At 33.1% G+C, this 24,727-nt stretch overlaps 1 protein-coding gene across 1 annotated transcript; it reads left to right on the top strand.

Moving 5' to 3' along the window:
• Positions 1–501: 501 nt before the first annotated feature.
• LOC100369614 (vacuolar protein sorting-associated protein 16 homolog) lies at positions 502–24,406 on the top strand. The gene is made up of 22 exons (XM_085491593.1): positions 502–567; positions 1,274–1,359; positions 1,900–1,997; positions 2,590–2,718; positions 3,342–3,486; positions 4,712–4,830; positions 6,468–6,587; positions 10,908–11,133; positions 12,661–12,737; positions 13,276–13,401; positions 13,852–13,979; positions 14,226–14,261; positions 14,746–14,854; positions 15,233–15,367; positions 16,159–16,267; positions 17,385–17,482; positions 17,792–17,896; positions 18,824–18,931; positions 21,093–21,262; positions 22,152–22,248; positions 22,601–22,704; positions 23,447–24,406. The coding sequence occupies exons 1-22, from the start codon at positions 518–520 to the stop codon at positions 23,589–23,591; spliced, it is 2,520 nt and encodes an 839-aa protein (XP_085347719.1). The 5' UTR covers positions 502–517; the 3' UTR covers positions 23,592–24,406.
• Positions 24,407–24,727: the final 321 nt, after the last annotated feature.

Here is a 24,727-nt window from a genome sequence, read left to right as displayed (position 1 = left end):
TCAAAAACAGAATAAAATTTCCTGAAATATGGACCAAATAAGGATTACGTAGACCATCAGATATTTGTGAAATACTAGTATAAGCTTAGTAAAATTTCACGAAAACAACATCGATTTGTTTGACCCAATATTGTGTGTTGCTTTTGGTATCGATTCTAATATTGTATCATATAACGACACGAGAGCGTGTATTAAATGATGCTCCAATATACTCAGGATATTCACCAATTAGTTCATGGAGCCTTCTAGCTCGAAATTATCAGACTTGTCCCGGGGACTTTCGAGTCATTTACTTATGCACAGCGCCCTCTGCTGACGAATCTGCTTATTTTAGGATTTTACGATTTTTAAATCAAATTCTCTGTGTATAGTCTTTTTTATTTACGACACTCGACACAGTTCATATTATAGTACGTTATTACGTGATTTGACAACTTGTCTACAACTCCATATTTGTAGTTTTAGTATTTTTATTTTTGTTTGCCGCTATGTATCATGGGTAACCAGGAAATCCAAAATGGCGCACGTCACGGCGGACTGGAACCCGCTGGGAGAAGTGTTTTACAGGTATTTGATGTTTCTTTGAATTATTGACACTGAAGAGATATTTTGTGATTATGTATACCTTTCAGCGATAGAAGAGAGGTTGGCGTCATTTGCGTTGAGATGTTGAACGCCGTTGTATATGAAAGTGAATGAATGAATATTTCGACAAATCCATTCATGACCGCCCCTCCCCCTCCGACGTATTTTTTGTTGATTCAATTACACATGAATTAATCTTAAAAATAAAACGAGGTTTGTAATAACATACAACTGTATGACGATTTTGCATAGAATATATGTATTTTCTACCAACGAATAATATTAAACCCACTGCAGGGAACGATGTTTTGATCTTGTGTTTGATAATAATCCCTTAGTCTTTTAGAGGACTGTGGTTTTTCTTACTTGTATAATTCTCGGCCCGTGATTTGTTTTATTTTTGTGTATCTCTCGGTTACAATGAGGCAATGTATATGTGTTTGTTTAAAAATATCAATTTTTTTCCAAAGAGTACATTGAATTCTAATGTATTCATCGTCAGTACATGTGCAACTGAGAAAGTTTTAAGTATTAAATATTGAATTTTTCATCACTACATGCGTGACCTTAAAAGAAATATTATTTTTAGTGATGTTACAAAGCAAGTTGTGCCCATAATGCTTTGAGGGCACAATGGTCAATATATTCTAGTTTCATAATATTTAATTTATTTTTGTTTATTTTGCAGGAAAATTGAGTTGTATAGCATGGGATGGAAAGACATTGATTTATCAATGTTCAAAGTGGCTGCTGCACCTTATGGTGGCCCCATTGGTAAGTGGATACTGATTCACTTACATTCAGTGACGTCACATGAATAAACTGAACATTAGGAGATTGTGAGTCAAGTGATTGGCAGAGTGTTATTTATCCCGGTGACGAAAATGAGAATAACATAACTGCATGCTTGGTTTGTGGTAGTCCTACTTTGGAGAATGGCCTCTATAGATTGGGCCATAAAGTTATAAGGTCTGATGTGAGGTTTCTGCCAGTGTATGTAAATTACATGCGTAAGCGTTCTTTAATAATAAAAACAAACATAGCTGCCCCAGGGATTGACCGAACCTGATACAAAGAAGTTCGCTGATTCTGCTCTAAACTTTTTGGATTTCAACATTCCCATGATTTACATTGTATCATTGGGAGGAAAAGATGTATAATAATAAGGTTATTACGAGGATACCTCAAAGTATGCACTCTAACAATACGCTGTTGCATCAACCTCCGCTGTGCGTCGGTTGATACCCCTGCTGTACTGTCTTTGTGCATACTTTGCAGTATCCTATTAATAACCTCATATTATTTTCACTTTAGCACTGATCAGAGATGATTCCAAGAGTATGAGAACAACCTCTACAAAACCAATGATTTATATTTACTCAGCGTCTGGTAGACATATCTCGGATATTAGGGTGAGTATTAAACATGAATAAGAAGGTTGATAATTAAGTCCGGGTTCTGCAATGTCACTGTAATATTCCTATTTGTCAATTATATAACACACTTGAACTGTGATGACGTGGAATGGTTCAGCACAGTCTCTGTCCCAGAGATCCTTGCAGCTAGAACACCATATTTATAATTTACAAAAGAAAATAATTTCATCGTGGAATAGTGGTTACTAAGGTGTTATTCGGTTTATTGTGCTGACTGTCCCATCGATTGCCAGTCGAAGAACAAACAAAAGCACTTTATAGTATTGACAGTTAACTGGTCCAACTGCCACTCCGTTTGTGCTACGGAAAGTAAAAAGGAACTTCTCTCTCTGTGAAAACAGCCAGAATCTACAAACAACGCATATACTTTCGTTGGGTTTGAAAAATTTAACACCTGCATGGCAATGTTTTTGTGGGCATCTTTGAAAGTAGTACCACTGTGACACATTAACCAATCAATAACATGCATAAGTTTGCATGGTTGCAGAGATATTGTCATAGAAATAGAACTCTGCCCGGGAGATTGGGTTCAGCATTCATTATGAAGAATCGAATATTTATTTTTCAGTGGAATAGTGGCCATGTAATCCACCTTGGCTGGTCAAGTAATGAAGACTTACTCTGTGTTCAAGACGATGGCAGTGTGCTGGTATATGATATATTTGGAGTATTCAAGAGAACATTCAGCATGGGACAGGTAATGGTATAATTCAAATCATGTCTCTGTTTCAATAATAGAAGATGTGTACATATAATATATAGAAACCTGATTGGGTGTCTTGTTTACATAATTTTTTTCAAATGTGTAGTTTGCTTTCAGCAAATTGATATGAATTTCACATATCAGTGACAGTAATGAAATTTTGTTTCCATGACATTTTCTCTGGGGTTTTATGTCATGGACTTCCAAACATTTTTGTTGTCACAAATGCTATAAAATCATCAAATTTCGCATTGAAAATCAGCGGTTTACAGTAGAATTGGTTCATTTGACACAGATTTTAGAATGTAATATATAGAACTGCATACAGTGTACACATGTATGCCAATTTTTCTGACACTAAAATTTGTAGGTGTGTACCTTGTGATCTCAAAACCCTGTCATGTTATAACCTGTACATTTCAGTGGTGTGTGCAACTATGACTGTGTTGCACCTTTTCTTTTGTGGTTTCTCGGTAGACTTTTGCAATTTTCAATGAATCAGAAAATTAAGGAAAATTTGTGTCTTCCAAACATAAAGCAGTTTACAGTAACTACTACGATACTTACTTGTATACATATTTATCTGTCATGTATATTTTACTTTTTTATTCCTGCAGGAAGCCAAAGATATGAAAGTCTTAGACTGTCGTATATTTCGCAGTCACAGTGGCACAGGTTTAGCAATTCTTACTAATAGTTTTAAGTTGTTTGTGGTAAACAACATAGAAGAACCTAGAATTCGAAAAATGGCAGAGGTGCCAGGTAACGTTGGTTTATAATGATTTCACCTGTTTAATGATTCTGCTTGTTTAGAAGTATGGTGATTTCAAAAACTTAATTTTAAAATTTATCACAGTGGATCTGTCTCCCTCACAGATGTTTAGAACTACTACATTTCTACATTACTACAAGTTCCAAATTTCAACCAACAATTTTCTGTTAACTTACAGTGGTTTTCATTTAACAATTTTATTTTGAAAAAAACACACAGCTTTTTCCATTCCTATCCCTCAGTGTTTCTATTATCACTAAGGAGAAAGCAGCAGATTTTATTCTCACCAGTGGACTATATGTTTTTAACTTTGTTGATGAGAACAAAATTACTCTCACTAACAAATTTCAAAAGGAAAACTTGTGTGAAAAATCTTCATTACTTAGGTGTGGGATTCTATATTTTCTATTAATATTTTTTATTTAGAAAGTTAGTTATTCATCCTTTTTTTCTGACCATTCTTATCCATAGTGTACAATACATAACAATTAGATAATGCCTAATAATGATGTACACAATTTTTAGCTCCGCTGTCGACTTTGTCGAGCGGAGCTTATCATATGAGTGATTGTCCGTCGGCGTCCGTGTCAATGTTTTACCTTTTCGACTTCTTCTTGAAAACTACAAGCTTGAATGCTTTGATACTTGGTGTATATGTACCTTGGGTAGACCTCTCTCAGATTTGTTCATTTCATGATGATATCTTTAATTCTCTAATTTCAGTGAATATTTTCGCCATTTTTGCTGAAAACCGCAAGTCCAATTGCTTTGATATTATACATATAAGTACTACATGTGGACCTCTCTCAGATTTTGTTCATTTCGTGATGATATCTTCAATTATCTAATTTTGATGAATATTTTTGGTGAAAAGTGATATTTTTTAATTCTTGTTGAAAACAGCAAGTCCTATTGCTTTGATATTATACATATTGTTCATTTTCTAATGATATCTTCTGTTCTTTAATTTCAATGTGCATTGCTAATAGCGGAGCTATCTCAGCCGACAGGCTGCTTGTTTAATACTACAAAGATGTCCAGTTGTTCATCATGTAATAACACTGCATCACACCAGCTATATGCAAGCGTGATACAATGCAAATGCGACGATGAAGTAAGACTTGCACAATCTCTTATGAAAGCTGTACTATATATAGTACATGTATTTTATAGATTTGTAAGTTATTTATGTGTTATTATTTTTTCCACTGGCAGGATTAAGTTGCCCTCCTAGTAGTTGGGCAGTTATATCTGAGGATAGACAGTCACGTATTCTACTAGCCAAGGAATCTGAATTATATTTACTGGACCATGGTGGTCAGTACTCTCAGGAGGTAAGGAATGGCCACATTGCTTAATATTCATTCAGTTGTTCATTTACTGGTCCATGATGGTCAGTATTCTCAGGAGGTAAGGAATGGCCACATTGCTTAATATTCATTCAGTTGTTCATTTACTGGTCCATGATGGTCAGTACTCTCAGGAGGTAAGGAATGGCCACATTGCTTAATATTCATTCAGTTGTTCATTTACTGGTCCATGATGGTCAGTACTCTCAGGAGGTAAGGAATGGCCACATTGCTTAATATTCATTCAGTTGTTCATTTACTGGTCCATGATGGTCAGTATTCTCAGGAGGTAAGGAATGGCCACATTGCTTAATATTCATTCAGTTGTTCATTTACTGGTCCATGATGGTCAGTACTCTCAGGAGGTAAGGAATGGCCACATTGCTTAATATTCATTCAGTTCATCATCTTTTACAGAAAAAGTTCTAAATCTTAATCATCATTTAAATCAGCAAATGTGATTTATATATAACAACTGAACTCGTACTCTGTGTGTGTAAGTTCATTGCTAAATACATCCTGGCTTGCATACTCGGTTTGAAATGTATTTGTGATTGCCACCTCGTGTTTTACATGTGCCTCAACTAAAATAGAAAAATGATCTGAAAGCTGTATTCTGAGAGCATTCATAAAGCTTTATTAGGGTCTAGATACTCATTTTTTCCCTCATTTTGTTTGGCTCAAATTACTGTATATACTTTAGATTCCACTCTAATTTAGGCATCTGGGAAACATCAAATGCCTTAATTTGGTTCTGCTATTGGCCTCTCAAACTGTTAAAATTAACAAAAACTACTCAGTATTTTAATGTAGTATGCACTGGTTTTATTATAGTTGGTGGAGAAAAGACGAGTCTAAATGAATTTCCAAATAAAAACAAGCATTGCTTAGTAGCAAATGATCACCATAAAATAATCCAATCATGCTGTGTTTTTAAAAGCGAATAACTTGCTTGTTGTCAAGGGGATCATGGAAATGTTGACTATTAAATATTACTAATTGAATTACTATGGCTTGCAGTAATTTCGAACAGAACAGACTGTTTGTACGTATGAATACTATTCAAAAATGTTGGCAAAAGTAATATGAACACATGATCAGACGGGAAGCAAAAATCATCTTCAGCATTTAAACGTGGTACTATGCATTGAAATTTGAATTTTATTATATATTTCACACAAATTCAGACAAATTCAATCAAATATCTCATATAATTAACCCAATAAAGCTCTATGAATAATCTCAGAGCTCAACTTTAATATACAGGTAATTAGATAAATACACATATTACCTTTTTTCATTGTTTAATCAAATGAATACTGCCATGTAAGAGTTTTCATTCCTCACTGTATCAATCGATATTTTTTATGGGTTCCATAGCAACGAATACAATGCATGTAAAAAGTTCAATGTTTGTTTACATGAAATTCAACACAATTCATAAAGAATGCTACAAAATGCTAAGAATTATTTATATTGTGTTTTACCAATTTTACCGAAGTACTTATTTAATCACAAGTTTTTAGAGTTAGTCTAAAAAAAAGTATTAATATTATGTTGGCACCAGACATCTTTTACTGGATTGCTCCAAATTATTCTTTTTTAATGGATTTTGTTTGCAGGCGCCTCCAATGACAGCTGAAGTGAACTCCTTTATCGAGATGTCAGTATCATTTAATAATAAATATCTTGCTCTTTTTACTGATTCCGGTTTATTTTGGATTGGATCAGCTGATCTGCAGGTAAATCATGCAAACTACCTTTTTTTCTTTTTCATACTTGAGGAATAATACAGTGCCCTCTAGTGTTGGTAATTTGATGACTTTGTTTTTAGTGGAAGTGTATTACTTAAGCCTCTTATTCCAAATATAATTAAAATTAAAAAAATACAGTGTTATTAATCACTTCATCATAATATAGTACATTACTTCATTAATTTTGTGTGCTAGAAACAGTTTCTCTGGTTTTAATTTATTTTTACTTTCTAATAAATATAGTTTTATTTTTGAATTTTGATGATCATCTTAACATTTTTCTCTTGATTATTTCGTTTATAAAGACACTTTATTTCATTGACTCCCATGTGCGAAGCACAAAATGGGAGTCTTTGCAGTTAGTGTGTCTGTATGTGTGTATGTGTGTATGTGTGTGTGTGTGTCCGACTGTTCCACTGCTATCTCAAGAACCATACATCGGTTTTTGATGAAACTTGGTGCATAGATGCTCTGGGCCAATGCGCAGATTTGATTAGGTTTTGGTAAAAATCCATGCTCGTTAATTACCTAATTTGCATGATAATTAGCTAATTTTTAGCTGTTCTATGACTGTTCCACTGATATCTAAAGAACCACTCATTGGATTTTGATGAAACTTGGTACATAGATGCTCTGAACATATACGCAGATTTGATTAATTTTTGGTAAAAATCCGTGCATATTAATTACCTAATTTGCATGATAATTAGCTATTTTTTAGTGGTTCCATGACTGTTCCACTGATATCTAAACAACCACTCATTGGATTTTGATGAAACTTGGTACATAGATGCTCTGAACTAATGCTAGGTTTTGATTAGTTTTTGGTAATAATCCGTGGATACTAATTACCTAATTTGCATAATGATTAGTCAATTTTCGGTTTTTCCATTGATATCTCGAGTACTAATCATCACATTTCAATGAAACTTGGTACATAGATATCATACGACACTGCACAGAACTGATAGTTTTTATGGTAATATCAGTACATATTAATTACCTAATTTGCATAATTAATTAATTTTCAGCATTTGATATAAGTAGTTAGCATTACATTTCAATGAAACTTGGTACTTACATACTCAAGGACTATGCAGAGATTGATTGTTTTCGATAAATATTTGTGCATATTAATCACCTAATTTGCATAATTAGTTAATTTTCAGCTTTTCCACGGGTATCTCAAGTACTAATCATCGCATTTCAATGAAACTTGGTACATAGATCCTTTAGGACTATGCAGAGACCTGATTAGTTTTAGGGTAAATAATTGTGCATATTAATTACCTAATTTGCATAATTAATTTTCAGCTTTTCTACTGATATCTAAAGTACTAATCATCACATTTCAATGAATCTAGATTTATGCAGACCCAATTAGTTTCCGGTAAATATTTGTGCATATTAATCACCTAATTTGCATAATTAACCAACTTTCACACTGATATCTCAGGTACTATACATCACATATCAATGAATGTACATGGATGCTGTAGGACAATAGACAGACCTGAATAATTGTGGGTTAAAATCTGTACATATTAATTACCTAATTTGCATAATTAACCAATTTTAAGCTTTCACACTGATATCTAAAGTACCATAAAAACTCCAAAATTTCGACCGGTTTTAAATAATTGGTGTTAGAAATGTGACGTGTTTTTAGAGTCAAAATTAAGGTGCATTTTCGGACGGTCGAATTTTTCAGAATAGAAATCAGCAAATGAAAAAATGGGAATGATAGACAGTGTGCTTCATTAGTTTTTAAAAAATGCAATGTCCGTCAATTGACGTGAACTTCCTCATGTTTCACGGTAAAAGCAAAGGTCGTGGCCGAGTTGTAACTCAAAATCTAAACAAAGTCATCAATCAGTGAGTATTATGACAAGCAAAACAAAACATCAAGATGCGGAGAAGAGGTCAGCACAAAACTAATAGGTCAAAAGACAAAGCTGTCTCGCACTACCTAGGAAAACTTGCGAATGTTCGAAGTACAGGTACCCATTGGACAAAAGATACATGGAAGTTTAGCAAACTATCTCCCCGACCCAGTGCAATGTATCCGGTTAGAATCAAAGCTCACGTGTCCCTTATTTGAGGGACCAAATTCTGCCGTAAATTCGCCCTTGGATTAAAAAATAAAATGGGATTTAAGAAAATAAAATGGGACTTTTAAGGTGTATTTTGGCGTCATTTTTCGGACATTTCAATCAATCCTGCCGGCTAAAATAGAGTAAGTTTTACCGTAGTCATTGACGTCTGTCTATTCAAGAGTACACGTGTATGATTTTTATCGTGACTAGCGTGAGCGGGTAAGCTTCCTTTCGAGAATGAGCTGTTATCACTGTGAACAATGTTAAATTATTCTTCAGATGACCAGTTTATTTTTTAAAAACAACTAATTTTTTTATTTAAAAAAAATAATGCCGTTTTCGCATCAAAATCCAAGCCAAAATATCGTACTACAACATCAATCTCTTCCACATTGCGTTCAATAACATTAACATATTTAAATAAGCTATGGTAATTTGAACACGTTGGCATCATCCAGCTTTTTGATTGGTTAATTAGCGATTTGACCTATTTGACCTAAGAGAACATGGCGGATATCCTACAGCATCAAACGTTTATACGAGACCGGAATCATTCGCTTACGATGAAACTAAGTTGACTTTTATTTGTATTTCATAACCATTCAACAAATTTATTTTGTGTACATTATTATAATCACTACTGAGTACAGTAATAATCAACAATTCAGAAACGCAGCATGCCGAGATTTTTGTGTTCGTTTTTATTTGAAACTTCGTTTATTTAGAATATATTTTCGTTACCAATAAAATAAAAATCTCTCAGTCAATCAGAAACCCGGATTCATGCCTTGGAGGAAGGTCCCGTTTGAACGCTCACATCGTTTTTTTTTTCGCTTGGGGGAAAACTAAAACTGGTCGCAATTTTCGAATAAGAATGAGTCGGCAATTTTTAGTGGATTCGAAAATTTGGAGGTAAATAAAACACCGAAACCCGGCAAATAAATAGGAAGTCGAATTTTTAGAGGGGTCGAAATTTTGGAGTTTTCACGGTACTAATTATTCCATTTCAATGAAACTTAGTACAAAGATGCTCTAGGACAATGTACAAACCTAATTAAGCATAATAATTCATAATTTTTTGGTTCTAATCACATTTCAATTAAACTTGGAGACATAGATTTTCTGTTACATTGCGCAGACCTCATTAGTTTTACACTCAAATCTGGTCATATTAATTTTCTGATTTGCATAATTAGTTTTCAGCTAAGTAATTTCGAATTATATTTAATGTGTCTCCAATACTCTCAGCACATGGGAGTTCTTTCTAAGCTTTCTTTGATTTTACTTTATTTCCAATCGATATAGGAGGATATTGATTGAAAATTTAGGGCATTATTTGATCATGACTTCCAAATTCAGAAACCTTTATTTTGCTGTGTCTTGGTGTACAAAAATGTTTGAAAGGAAGGAAGGAAAGGAAGCCTTAACCAGAACCTCAGGATTACTTCTATAAATTTCCGACAGTCCTGCAGCATGTCAGAAATTTTTAGAAATCAGAATCAGAAATAACTCAGAAGTCTGTTTTGACAAGATGAATGCTCCTCAAGTGAACAGGAAACTTCTATACGACCTTTGGGTGTCAAGTATTTCAGTTGAACTTCATCGTCTGAATCGCACAGTTTGTTGGTGTTGACTTATTGCCGACTCCACCAACCCATGCGGGACCAGCTTATGTTAAACAAATGGCCAAGTTTGATTGGATGCGCCTGTTGAAAAGGCGTCTAATCAGTCACTGTGTAACATTGCGTGGTAGGCTAAGGAACAAAATGTCTGAAATTACGACGTGTAGCACGGTTACTTCAAAATTCTTCATTAACTCAGTGATATTTTGATATTTTACATACTGAAGCTATACTGAAATGTACATTACTCTACCCGCCTCCCGTCATTTCATCTTCTACAGCTTCAGTCAGTGAAGCGGCCTGGTTAAATAAAAGTTAAGTTTCTGAACTGCTGGTCATGAACAAGTAATGCGCAAAAATTTCAATTCATATCTTCTTAAGAATTAGGTTCAAGTAATTAATGTAAATTCTGTCATGTGGTGAGCGATTTGTTGGCATAGCCATACATAGATCATAGCTCATTCTTGCCTTTATTTGGTTTCATATTTGCATATACATGTATGCCAACAAAAAATTTCTGAGCCTCCTATGTTGAGTTATCATCTATTCCTATTTAGCCAATAATTTTTGTTCATTTGCATTCTTTCTAGAAAGTCTACTGTGAATTCAACACTAAAAGTCCTTCCAAACCACAGCAGTTAGTCTGGTGTGGTACCGGTGCTATTGTTGCTTATTGGGAAAACCTTTTATTAATGGTTGGTCCTGATAAAGATTGGGTCAAGTACAACATGGACAGTACTGTGCATTTAGTGCCTGAATTGGATGGACTCCGAATAGTTGGAAGATACACACATGATTTCCTGCAGAGGGTTCCTAGTAAGTGCTTGCTATACTTATCAACTTGATAAACTCTAAAATCAGCACTTCTAGAAATATATCTTTGATTTGATTCTTTTAGTACATACATAAATGCTACTATAAAATCTGTATTAGAAGCCGTGGCTTCTATTAAAATGGTACAATACAACAGAAGGGATGTGGCTTCTATCTACACATATGAGAAACAATGAATTTATGGTTCCCAAATGTTTAAAAAGAATGGGTGTGACTAATATTGGGGATGCGGCTTCTAATACAGATTTTACGGTAATCATAAAAACTACTCTAACTTGAGAATCAAATAAAAAAATTCACTCTTCCTGATTTATGAATTTGAAGTGTTTGGCAAGAGTGGAAAATGTAAAATTTATTTGATAGTTTTCCCCTCATTTTGTTTGGCTCAAATTACTGTAAATACTTAGATTCCACTCTAATTTAGGCATCTGGGAAAAGTCAAATGCCCTAATTTGGTAGTGAAATTAGCATCACAGACTGTTAAAATTAACAAAAACTACTCAGTATTTGAATGTAATATGCATTGGTTTTAATATAGTTGGTGAAGAAAGTGGAGTCTAGATGAATTTTCAAATAAACACGAGCATTGCTTAGTAGCAAATGATTACCATAGAGTAATCCAATCATGCTGTGTTTTTACAAGTGAATAACTTACTTGTTCTCAAGGAGATCATGAAAATGTTGATTATTACACAGTTGTGATTGTAATAACATCCAAAAAAATCAATTTGTTTTGTTAAAAAATTCAACTTAAGCAAATGTTTTCTGTTGCATGCATACGCTTTATGCTACAAGATATCTGCCATGTTTTTTAGCTCCGCTGTTGACTTTGTCGAGCGGAACTTATCATATGAGTGATTGTCCGTCGTTCGTGTCAATGTTTTACTTTTTCGACTCCTTCTTGAAAACTACAAGCCTGAATGTTTTGATACTTGGTGTCTATGTACCTTGGGTAGACCTCTCTTAGGTTTGTTCATTTCATGTTGATATCTTCAATTCTCTAATTTTGATGAATATTTTTGTAATTTTTAGTAAAAAGTGATTTTTTCGACTTCTTGTTAAAAACCAAAAGTTCAATTGCTTTGATATTACATATATAAATACTACATGTAGACCTTTCTCAGATTTGTTCATTTCGTGATGATATCTTCAATTCTCTAATTTTGGTGAATATTTTTGTCATTTTTTGGTAAGTGATATTTTCGACTTGCTGCTTGTTCCGTACACAAGGTGACCTGAAACTGTTCTTTGACCTGATAGGTCGAAGCGATTATTATCCAATCAGAATGCTGAGCATGACTCACGAGACAGCAGTCTGTGGCATGAGTTCTGATTGGTTGCTGATCATGTTAGTTTTGAACATGATTTTCATGCTGGGTATTAGTCAGGTGTAGTTAGAGGTATGTATGCTGGAAGGTGAATAATATAAATGACCAGAGCCTCTTCTTTCATGTACATGTGCCAGTATTAATCAGTTAATTGCATTTTTGTCTCTTTCTGTGTTTACAGATATGGTGGAGGATGTTTTTAAAATTGGTTCTATGGCGCCAGGTGCTATGCTTTATGAAGCATCTAGAGAATTCCAGGTTAGAATATGATAAAACTTGGCTTGGTTTGCATGCATTTAAAGATCATATCTTTCCCATGTTCCTCCTCAGAAATCCATTCATTCATTTGACCTCATTAGGTTATACTTTTTGGGATATTTGACCTCAGGTCATATTTCTTGGTAAATTTGACTTATTTTGATTTAAAACAATGAATAAAGTGCATTCACTGAGAACAATTGGTGTATAAGTTGATAGTAAATATAGTTTATTCTCCAATCGTATCCAGGTGTATCATGTTCCTGACTGAGGGGTGAGGCTGGAGCATACTGTAGAATACTTTATTTTCGCTTGGAATTTATTTTCGCTATTTTCGCTGAAGGGATGATTCCGTGAAAATAAAATCCAGCGAATATACTTTTTTTCCCATATTTCACATTCAACTCATCAAAAATCAGTGAAAATAAATTGCATAAAGAATGCCTAAAAAGCCTTTTTAGCGAAAATGAATTCCAGTGAAAATAAAGTATTCCACAGTAGATAATTTATTTCCCACTTTTTCTCTTGACATCTACAGAAAGGGAGTCAGAAAGCAGATGAGTATATACGGATGATAAAAGATAAGCTACAGTTGGCTGTAGAACAATGTATTGTTGCTGCTGGAGCCGAATATGAACCCAACACACAGAGAATGCTACTCAGGGTTAGTTTCACCTGCCTATATGCCTTAGTGTTGTCACCTATGTGAGATGTAACTATTATACTCTCAGACAAATTTTATAGAAACTCAACTTAATCTCATTCTCTTGTAAATTTAATGTCACATACTGTATTTTCACATGTTTTTACATAGATGTCTTGTTATACAACATATAACGTAGTGTTTGTTTGGTGTACTTAAAATACCACAAAAACAAATTTTGTTCGGCTCACATGCACTCCTATTAGAGATGCATACATTAAACTTCATTTATCTGTAGTTATGGGAATTGTGTGCCATATCGTGTTGAATGTGAGAGCAAAATTTTATTGTACGTCTTTAACTGAATCAACCACTGAATTTGCTAGCATTTTAATCCAATTAATTCAAGAATTATTTTAATGACTGCACTTTAAATATAAATTTATTTTTATTAATTGTTTATTTTTACAGGCTGCCTCATTTGGTAAATGTTTTCTTAGTGATATGCGACCAGAGCCATTTTTCAACATGTGTCAAATGTTACGAGTGCTCAATGCCGTCCGAGATTACAGAGTCGGTATTCCATTGACGTACTCTCAGTATCCTTTATAAGCAGTGTAATTTTAGAATATTAACAGTTTCAATTTTGCTTTTGTAGTGGTTAATTTAGTTGTGTTGGAAAAAAATAAATTATTGAAAATTACAAATATGTTAAGTAGGTATTTTTACTAAAACTACTGTTGGCTGAATTTCTACAGAAGTCGAATTAAAAAGTTTTCACAATATAATGTACTTATCAATAATTTTGTGTAAATTTAAGTAAATTCCTAAATTTGTAACTTCAGACTTGAGCATCTAAGGCTGGCTGTACTCATAGACAGGTTAGTTAAATTTACTTGGTGCATTAATGCATTTACTGTTGCTGTAATATTTTGCTATCCACTTTATGCAGTATTTTCAAATGAATGTTAATTTTCTCCAAGCAACAACTTTTGTGATTTATACAATAGATATTTATTTTGTCTTGTGTTGTATTGTGGTTCCTCTACCAACTGAGCTGAGCTGAACATATACTTGATGTTTTAATTCAGTAGGGCTAGTAATGAATGATTCATTCAATAAATTGATGTCACTTGTTTACTCGGACTGTCAGGCAAATGTTTACCAGATTTGTGTAGCATGTGACCATATAATGTAATAAAAGAGTTGTAAAAATCCTCAAAAACTCTCCAGACATACTTGTACGATTCTAGTAATTTTGAAAAACAACACTATAACTATATACATTCTTTTTATCCCTTACCACCACTATTTGCATTACCCTTTTCCATTATAATATTATACATATTATATTTTTGTTTACAGACTTATTCTACGCCGTGAATGGTGCCTTGCAATTAGAATATGTAAATACTTAAAGATGGCAGAATCTGAAGGTGAAAGCAGAATCCTAGCACACTGGGCATGCTATAAGGTAGGATATTCTTTCCTTACTTTTACTGATGAAGTATAGGGCTTGAAGTTTACAGTGTTATTGAAGGCTGTTGCCTTGAATTGACATCCAGCAAGTTTGCCTTGATGCTCTTTGATATTTTCATTTTTATTCTGATGTACTTAGGCAATTCTATAATTTTGAAAATGGGTGTCTTTTCAGCTTTGAAGTTCAAAGCCTGCTTGCAGTATATAACTTTAATTTCCAGAGACAAAAAAAATAGTGATTATTGCAGTTCAGTTAAAATTGTGAATTTTCTTACACCATCTCCTCAAATCAGCACTGTGTTTTTTTTTATTTTCCACTTATGAGTGATGTATTGAAATTGACTTTTGTAACCATTGATCTTAATCGCTTTAGGTGCAGCAAACAAATCGGGATGATGAACAGATAGCCAGGGCTATCCAAGGTAAACTAGGAGACACTCCAGGAATCTCGTATACTGAGATTGCTGCCAAAGCATCCGAGTGTGGTAGGACTGAGTTAGCTATACGGGTAAGTCTCATTTGTGTCAAACTTTCTTTGTGACCACACCCAGTAATGTATAACCAATTAAACTACTTCCACCTTTAATGTTGCACATGGACATAATTATTAAAACAATATTGTTGTTTTGGTTGTTAGGTTATTGTTCTTGGGGAAATATAGCATAATTGTCTAGCGCCAAATTTAGCAGGAACACAGGGTGACACTAAAAATAAAGAATTTTGTTCTATTTTAAACTGCGCATACACACATGGTAATTTTGTAGAATGCATACTAATTAGTTAACTTGTCACAGGTAAAACTTATCAAAAAAACTTTATGCGCAATTTTGAGCAATAGTGAAATATTAACTTACCTATGCATTACCATGAATATCATAGCTTGTTATGATCTCATACAAATTAACAAAAAAAACAGTTTGCTGGATCAAAGACATGTCCTTTATACATCAGTTTTTCAAATATTTGTTCAGCTTGTAACAATAGAATCAGTCAAGAACTACCATGTTTGCTATCTGAAAGATAACTGCACAATTTATTATTATAACTGAAAGGTTTTCATTGCTCATGAATATTAATTTATGCAAATTAGACAATTTTTTTCTGTCTATCAGGTCATGCAATGCCCCCCTGCTGTATTACTCATATATGATGGCCTGAAACAGAAACAGTGACTTTGCGACCAGTTTGGCTAAAAGTTTTTTTTTAAACCTACTGTACTGCTATTGTTACTTTCTTGTTTTATTATCATTGTTCCGATTTTCTTTCCTTTGATTATTCATGTTTTTCTTCTTTTCCAAGTTGTTGGATTTTGAACCCAAGGCAGCTGAACAAGTACCTTTACTGATGAGGATGAATAGAGACACTGTAGCTTTGAATAAAGCTATTGAAAGTGGCGATACCGATTTAGGTGAGATAAGTACACATGTATTATCAAATTGTGTACTAACTTTATGTTATGGTTCTCAACTTAAAATATTTGTTCTGTCAAAAGTTATGAAAAATTTTGTAGTACTGTATTGTGATGTTGATGTGATAAATCATACTAGGAATTAGATGAATGATGAATGCAGTGTCAAATTATTGTGTTAATAGGTGATGGTAGGCATGTGATACACGTTTGTGTTAATGATGTAATAGTGTATGCGCTTATTTCTATGATTAAAATTAGTAATATTTTAAGGATTTAGTATACAGCCAATGTGATTTTTGGATTATATGCACTTCTATTAGAGATGTACTTCTATTAGACCAAATAAAATATACTAGAAACATAAATTAGAAATATTTTAACAGTATTAGGATACAAATATATACGTTTATGTTTGAAAATGCTGTGATTACATAATACTATGGAATACTTTATTTTCGCTGGAATTAATTTTCGCTGAAAAGGCTTTTTGGGCATTTTGTATGGAATTTATTTTCACTGTTTTTTGATGAGTTTAATGTGAAATATAGGAAAAAAAGTATATTCGCTGGATTTTATTTTCATGGAATTATCTCTTCAGCGAAAATGACGAAAATAAATTCCAAGTGAAAATAAAGTATTCTACAGTAGTCGTTCAGTTAACAACTCTCCAAATACTGTAAATCGACTAACTTTTTACTGGGTTCAAATTTCAGGCATACTCAGTGGGTTTTAAATTCACGGTTTTATAATTTAGATAATGTGTTCTACGCTCAATTTTTACATATTCACTGGGTTTTAATTTAGTGCATTTTCCAGTCAGCGATATAAGCAAAATTAAAAGCCAGTTAACCCTTTTACTGTAATAGAAATGATGTCACTTTTAATTGTGTTAGAAAAATATTGGTCATTGTGATGACGAGAATGATATTATGTATGTGTTAATTTCTGTTAATCATTCAGAAAGTAATCCATGGATAATTGTTAAGACTCATTTATTATGGTGTATACCAGTATTTTGTGTTTGAATCTACAAATGTAAGAAGCGAATTCAGGAATATTTAATCAATTTTTCACTTTCAATTGTCCGTACAATTTTTCCATTTCTTTGTTTCAGTTTACACAGTACTTCTACATCTTAAAGATAATATCTCACCAGGTGACTTCTTGATGGTGATACGTAATCTTCCAGTAGCTCAGAGTCTGTGGTTACAGGTGAGATGATATACCACTCATACCCTCCCAAATAAGTCAACTTGGATAGATATACACAATATGTATATATACATCAAATTTGATCAAGACCTAAAGTGTATGAAAACTAACAAATAAATTATAGAAAAATAAATGACAATTTGCATAATATTACACCAAAATGTCAGCACAACAATTTGGATGTCATATATTTATTTTTATTTAAGATAGACATTTACAATAATGTTCTAGATTCCACCTAACAAATTTAACACAATTTCAATATACGGGTCATCATAACAGTATAATATTCTGTTATTTCTGCTTCAGTTTTGCCGAGAACAAAAGCATGACATGCTACAGGAGATATATTACCAGAATGATGATTTTATGGAGATAGCAAACTGTAAAGTGATTGATAGCTATAGGGAGAGTGTAAGTATGACAAGATTTTTTAAACATTTATCTTCTGAAGATTTGAAATATTGCATTAGTACTTGTTTTAATCATGAATCGAAATGTACTACTCTTAACACAACATACCATTTTCCTTCATCTGTATAAATATTATTTTATAAATTTCTTAATTTAAACTGAAACAAGTTTCTATTGACCGATTGAATTACATTGGAACATTTTCAAATTACACTCATTGATTGGCTAGTTGAATTCAAACTGCTGTTGAAATTTATTAATATTTATAAAGATGAAAGGAACAGGTTTGTTGTTTCAAGAGTATTTTACAGAGACTCTGAAATCCGAATGACAAGCATATTCTAGACTGGGAGAAAGGGCACTTTTTTAATGCTATTTCAACTGATATTTTTTTCTAGCTGGATGTGATGTTGTCATAGCAATCATGATTTCATGGTTTTCTCTTTATAGTACAAATGTATATTGTTACTAAAATAACTATTTAACTTATAATAATAAATTAAGATTTGCAAAATAAACCACACTAATTTTTATTTGAAGAAAAGGCACAATTTAGCTTATACATGCATTTACAGTTGAATCAAAGCACATATACATATACAAAGCAAAATTTGATACATCAAAACAACCTGTGAAAATACAAGCAGCTCTCTGATTGGTCTGACTGTTGGGTAGTCAATCTTGTAAACTTTGCTTTGCATTGACTTTAATGCTGGAGGGTCGTCACCTGCGCACATGCAGGAATTCAGTCCCAAGCGACGATAACAACACACGCTAAAAACGCAAAGGCTCATGGGTAGACGCTTGTTTGTAAACAATGACACACTATGGCCAACTGACGCATGCGCAGGGGACACCTCCCTCGCTTTAAATTTGATGCTATAAAAGCAGAAAAAATAACTGATGTGTATCATCAAATCTTGACAGCTTCTTGATGCCAGGCTAAGTGCTTTGTATGATGCGCAAGACAACTACAATAAAGCAAGAAATTCACAAGATTCATACTTGAAGGCAAAGTCAGAATTTGCATACAAGGTAAGATATCTTTTGTATCTGTATATATGGATATCTCTCTCACTTCTTCCTTATCCTCATCCTAATATTCCACTTGACTTACCGGCACCCCTACTGTGATTTTCAACACCAGGCAATTACAACCCCATCTTTCATTTAAAGCTCTTTAAAAAAGCTTGAGATAAAATAAAATGGAACATTTTTCGTAATTTTTTTCAATTCATGGGTTGATGAGATTAGGATACTGATAATGGAAAAAAATGTTGTCACCTGAAAACCTTTTAGAGTTGGGAGTTTCATGAAATCGTCAAAATTCAATGGTGAAGTTACCTCTTCATGCTTGGGATATAAAAAAGTCACATATACATTCTAATATTGTAGTGTGTATAAGTAAATGTTGTGTTTGCAGTATGATAACCATTTTCTTATATACAAGTTATTTTCCTTCTTGCATTGCAATATGAATACATGTATATGCAAAATCAGTATTATTTTTACAAATGAGAAATGAACTTCTTTATTTAATTGATAAAAAAATAGGCTGAACGTTTACCAAAAATGTGGACTTATAATTTCAACTCTGTGCTTTTGTGCATCCTTCGGCACCTTATCTCAAACATTCCTGGGCTAATTTCATAAGGTTTTCTACAGACCATACAATGTGAGACTTTAATCTGTCAAAAAGATAATCAGAAGAAGACAATTACGGTAGTTAGTTGTCTCTTTTGATGACATGTCACATACCTAACTATGATTGTTTAATCAGTGCCCCACAGGGTTTACTTCACATCTAAGTGGTAAGTTGTGCTCTTATACAAAGCCATTATAATGGTTGCATCCATGTCTTTTTAGCTCCGCTGTCGACTTTGTCGAGCGGAGCTTATCATATGAGTGATTGTCCGTCGTCGTCGTCGTCGTCGTCGTCCGTCGTCCGTGTTTTACTTTTTCGACTTCTTCTTGAAAACTACAAGCCTGAATGCTTTGATACTTGGTGTATATGTACCTTGGGTAGACCTCTCTTAGGTTTGTTCATTTCATGTTGATATCTTCAATTCTCTAATTTTGGTGAATATTTTTGTCATTTTTGGTAAAAAGTGATATTTTCGACTTCTTGTTAAAAACCGCAAGTGCAAATGCTTTGATTATACATATATAGGTACTACATGTGGACCTCTCTCAGATTTGTTCATTTTGTAATGATATCTTTAATTCTCTAATTTTGGTGAATATTTTTGTCATTTTTGGTAAAAAGTGATATTTTCGACTTCTTGTTAAAAACCGCAAGTCCAATTGCTTTGATACTACATATATAGGTACTACATGTGGACCTCTCTCAGATTTGTTCATTTCGTGATGATATCTTCAATTCTCTAATTTTGGTGAATATTTTTGTCATTTTTGGTAAAAAGTGATATTTTCGACTTCTTGTTAAAAACCGCAAGTCCGATTGCTTTGATATTACATATATAGGTACTACATGTGGACCTCTCTCAGATTTGTTTATTTTGTGATGATATCTTCAATTCTCTAATTTTGGTGAATATTTTTGTAATTTTTGGTAAAAAGTGATATTTTCGACTTCTTGTTAAAAACCAATAGATCAATTGCTTTGATATTACATATATAGATACTACATGTAGACCTTTCTCAGATTTGTTCATTTTGTGATGATATCTTCAGTTCTCTAATTTTGGTGAATATTTTTGTCATTTTTGGTAAAAAGTGATATTTTCGACTTCTTGTTGAAAACTGTAAGTCCGATTGCTTTGATATTACATATATAGGTACTACATGTGGACCTCTCTCAGATTTGTTCGTTTTGTGATGATATCTTCAATTCTCTAATTAATTTATTTTGGTGAATATTTTTGTAATTTTTTGGTAAAAAGTGATATTTTCGACTTCTTGTTAAAAACTGTAAGTCTGATTGCTTTGATACTATTCATATTGTTCATTTTCTAATCATGTCTTCAGTTCTTTAATTGAAATGTGCATTGCTAACAGCGGAGCTATCTCAGCCGATAGGCTGCTTGTTTCTTAAATGCAATGTTACTTGCATTTTCTGCAATTGCCAGCCATCTTTCTATGTTTAGTTACAAAGACAAGGGGCCAGTGCAATAGTTAATCAATTGAATTAATTCTTTTCATGGTTCTTTCATGTAACTTTCTTCGCTTGTTCCAGCAAACTGAGGAACAAGTGAAGCTAATGAGGTATCAAAAGCGCTTGGAGGAAGAATTACAGAAACCTTATCTTGATCTATCACTACACGACACAATGTTCCAGTTACTTTTACATCGCAATACTAAACTAGTTGAACAACTCAGAAAAGAATTTAAAGTACCAGATAAAAGGTAGTGTGTTTCATACCTTGTCGATAATTAAGTTTTCTTCTGTTTGATTGAATGTGACTTCAGATTAATTAATTACTCTTAATTGATTGAGAGGTTTTTATTTTTCTTATTTAATTGCAGCTATGTTGAATTATTATATAATTAATATTAAGTTTTTTTGGATTATTGGGATTTTACTTTTAACATATACTATCTGCATTTTTAGAATATCCATAGAAACACTAATTATCATAATAATTTGATTTCAGCACTAAATAATTAATTTGGCTATTTTAATTAAAGGTTATAAACAAGCAAGGGTATTTGGTACTGGACGTCTCTGGGGAAAATTAGCATATTTGGTGAAAGATAATAACCGAGCATAAGAAAAAATTCATTGGTACATCATTGACCCAACAGAAAATTGGACATTTATATAGTGATCATCTGTTTCGAGGCAGGGTCGCATGTCTTCTACTGTCAGATATAAGACCTTGCTTCAGCCAATCAGATGGCTAGATTCAGAATAATCATTTTATAATATACAAAAGACCATAGATGCAAATGAATGCCTAGATATTGTTGAGATAGAGAGAGAGAGAGACCATAAGTATTGTTTTTGTCCTCCAGTTAGTTCTATTTTCTCACATCATAGTGTCGACTGTTTCTCTGGCCTATGCGTAATTATGTAACAGTAGAAGCGATGGCAGGAGAAAATAAAATACTATATGAGAGGTAAAAACAAGCTTTCTGCGACCATTTTTAAGTCTGTCACTTTCCATCAATCATTTTTCTAACATAAACACACAAACAAAATGAAAAATATTTGTCAAGGTACAACTGGTGAATAAATAAAGAATTATCTTATGATCTTGCAGCATTAAGTGTTTGACTTTATGCATTCCCTTAGGTATTGGTGGATGAAAATAGAAGCTTTGGCCGAGATCAATGACTGGCAAGAATTAGATAGGTTCTCAAAAAGTAAAAAGTCTCCAATTGGTTATGAGGTATGTTAATATCACATATATAGACATATATATGCATGTGTTTGAGTACTGGCTGGTCTCATGCGTAAGACTTGGTCCATCCATCCCAAACTATTTTTCAAATGTTTGGACTAATTAGATTGGCACAATAAAAAAAAACATATGCACATCCATTTTTTGGTTATAAACTGGCCTCAAGATTTGGAAAAAGGTGAATTGTAAAACTTTGCATAATTAGTTCTTTTGCAATTGGGTCCTGTTGGTTTAAATGTTGATTGTCTTTTAAGTTCAAAGTTGACTTTGAAATATAAACGTAACTTCAATTCTACAGTTATGTAGTTAGTAAAATAATAATTTGAATTATATTGATTAGCCATTTGTCGAAGCATGTATGAAGCGCCACAACCGACTAGAAGCTTGTAAGTATGTACCAAAAGTAAGTCCTGAGAACAAAGTGAAGATGTACATCAAAGTGGGGTGAGTTACATTGTATTACTATTTCCTATTCCAACCTTTCCTAAGAAGGAATCAGTGTCACTTGTCTGATATAAAAAAATATTTTTTAACAGATAGATATAACTTTGGTGTCACTTGTGTGCCCTCTATGTCTATATGAATCTCTGTAGATGCACAAAGATATGGTGTGATGCAACTAGTTTTCACTGGCACATCATTAACCCAATAGAAAATCTTACATTGATATAGCTGGTCATCTTACATCAACATATTACTATATAGTTATGAAATATGTAATTTGGTGTAATTTGTAAACAAAATAAGTGTAACAACAACAAATATCAGAAGCCACAGCATTTTTGTTTGTTCCGCATGTCACCTGTACAGTCACATACAATTTTTTTTTTCTTTTTGAAAACTGACCTCAACAAGCCAACTAACTTGATTTTTCTGGGGGATTCCATTTTGACTCGTGATCCGTACAAAATCAGTTCTGTTAAGAGGGTACACCAGGTGTCACATGTTCTCCTGGCCGCAGGCCTAGCAGTACTTCTCTCACTGAGTTGACACTTCAGTCGAGTGTACCTGCCTAGTATTGGTTGTTCTGAGTTTGATGATTGTTTGTCAGTGATTTGTTTTAGTATTTAAATTCACATATGATGCTTTCTAAACCTAGTAAACTGGTCACTAACACAGTATCTTATACTGCTATTCTTCTTTAAATGGAAGACATAGGAAATAATTGTCTTTTATTTTCCAACAGTGATTTTAAACAAGCCGCTGTTACAGCATTTCAGCAGAAGAATGAGGAGGACCTGACCCTGGTTCTGAAAAAATGTGCTCCATTAGACAGGGGTCTAGCAGAAGAAATCCAAACAATGAAAGCCCAGTTAGCATCAAGGCGTTAAATGTATCCCATCATCGAGTATACTATGTGCAATTTTAGAATTGAGTGTCCTGAAGATCATGAATTGTATTTTGTGTCATCCACCTTAAAAAATGTGAATGTTGTTCGTGCTGATGATTCGTGATAGTTGAGACTGCGCGGTTCTGTGCATGGCTGGAGAGGCCAGTTACGTGCTCACACTCTTGGTTGAGCTGTTACAGTGGCATGAGATGTTTCTGACTGTTCATTTTTTGCCTAAAGTTGGCTAATGTATACTGTGAAATGTATGTATATTTAAATCCAATTGTCTTTAGTATATAGGTAATATATGCATGTATGTAAAATAAGTATCAGTATAGTTTCAGTATAGAGACTCTGGTGTCAACAAATACTTTTACTGAGGAAAGAATGTTCTATACCAAGGAACAACCACATCAGATTCATATAGTTATACTTTCTTCTTATTTGCTGGTACAAATGATTAACTTTAAAATACATATTGTAATAAAAATGGCCAACAATTTAATTTATATATTTTTCTAGAGGTTGATGATCTGTGTGATGATCATTGCTGTCAGAGATCGTTTTGCATGTTATCTGTTGGTCATTGCAGCACTGTCAAGCTTTTTTCTCTATTAAAATAGCTGCAACACTAGATTGTGTTGTGATTTTGTTTATTGAAATATAATTTAACAAAATGATGTATATAATTAAAACTGTCAAATTCCGTCTTAACATCTTTTTAAAAAACAGCATGTTTAACGATTTCGTTGATGGTTCTGATGTACTATTGTTTGAACAAAATATGTCAGCACAAATAAATTAGCTAACATTGCATGATTGTCATTTCATTGCATTTTCTATAACCAAACTCATACAGCAAAAGTGTTAGCACTTGAAATTTCAATATATTACATAGTTCATGCAAATCAGACCATCAAATAATTCATGTTAATAGTTTCAATACAGCGATATGAATGTTCTCTTCCACCTTATAAAGTTCAGCATTATAGAGTGGTATTTGTCATGGTGTTTGATTTGCAATGCGTGCTGCATGATAACCACCACCCTTTAAAAAAAGCAAATAATACACTTAAACCTGATTCTTTTACACATCAACAGCTGATCCTAAAAAAATATTCATATGATGCTCCAACA

Source organism: Saccoglossus kowalevskii, chromosome 16, assembly GCF_978046115.1.
Source record: "Saccoglossus kowalevskii chromosome 16, keSacKowa6.1, whole genome shotgun sequence".
NCBI classification, from domain to species: domain Eukaryota; kingdom Metazoa; phylum Hemichordata; class Enteropneusta; family Harrimaniidae; genus Saccoglossus; species Saccoglossus kowalevskii.
This window is presented reverse-complemented; position numbering and strand designations above follow the sequence as displayed.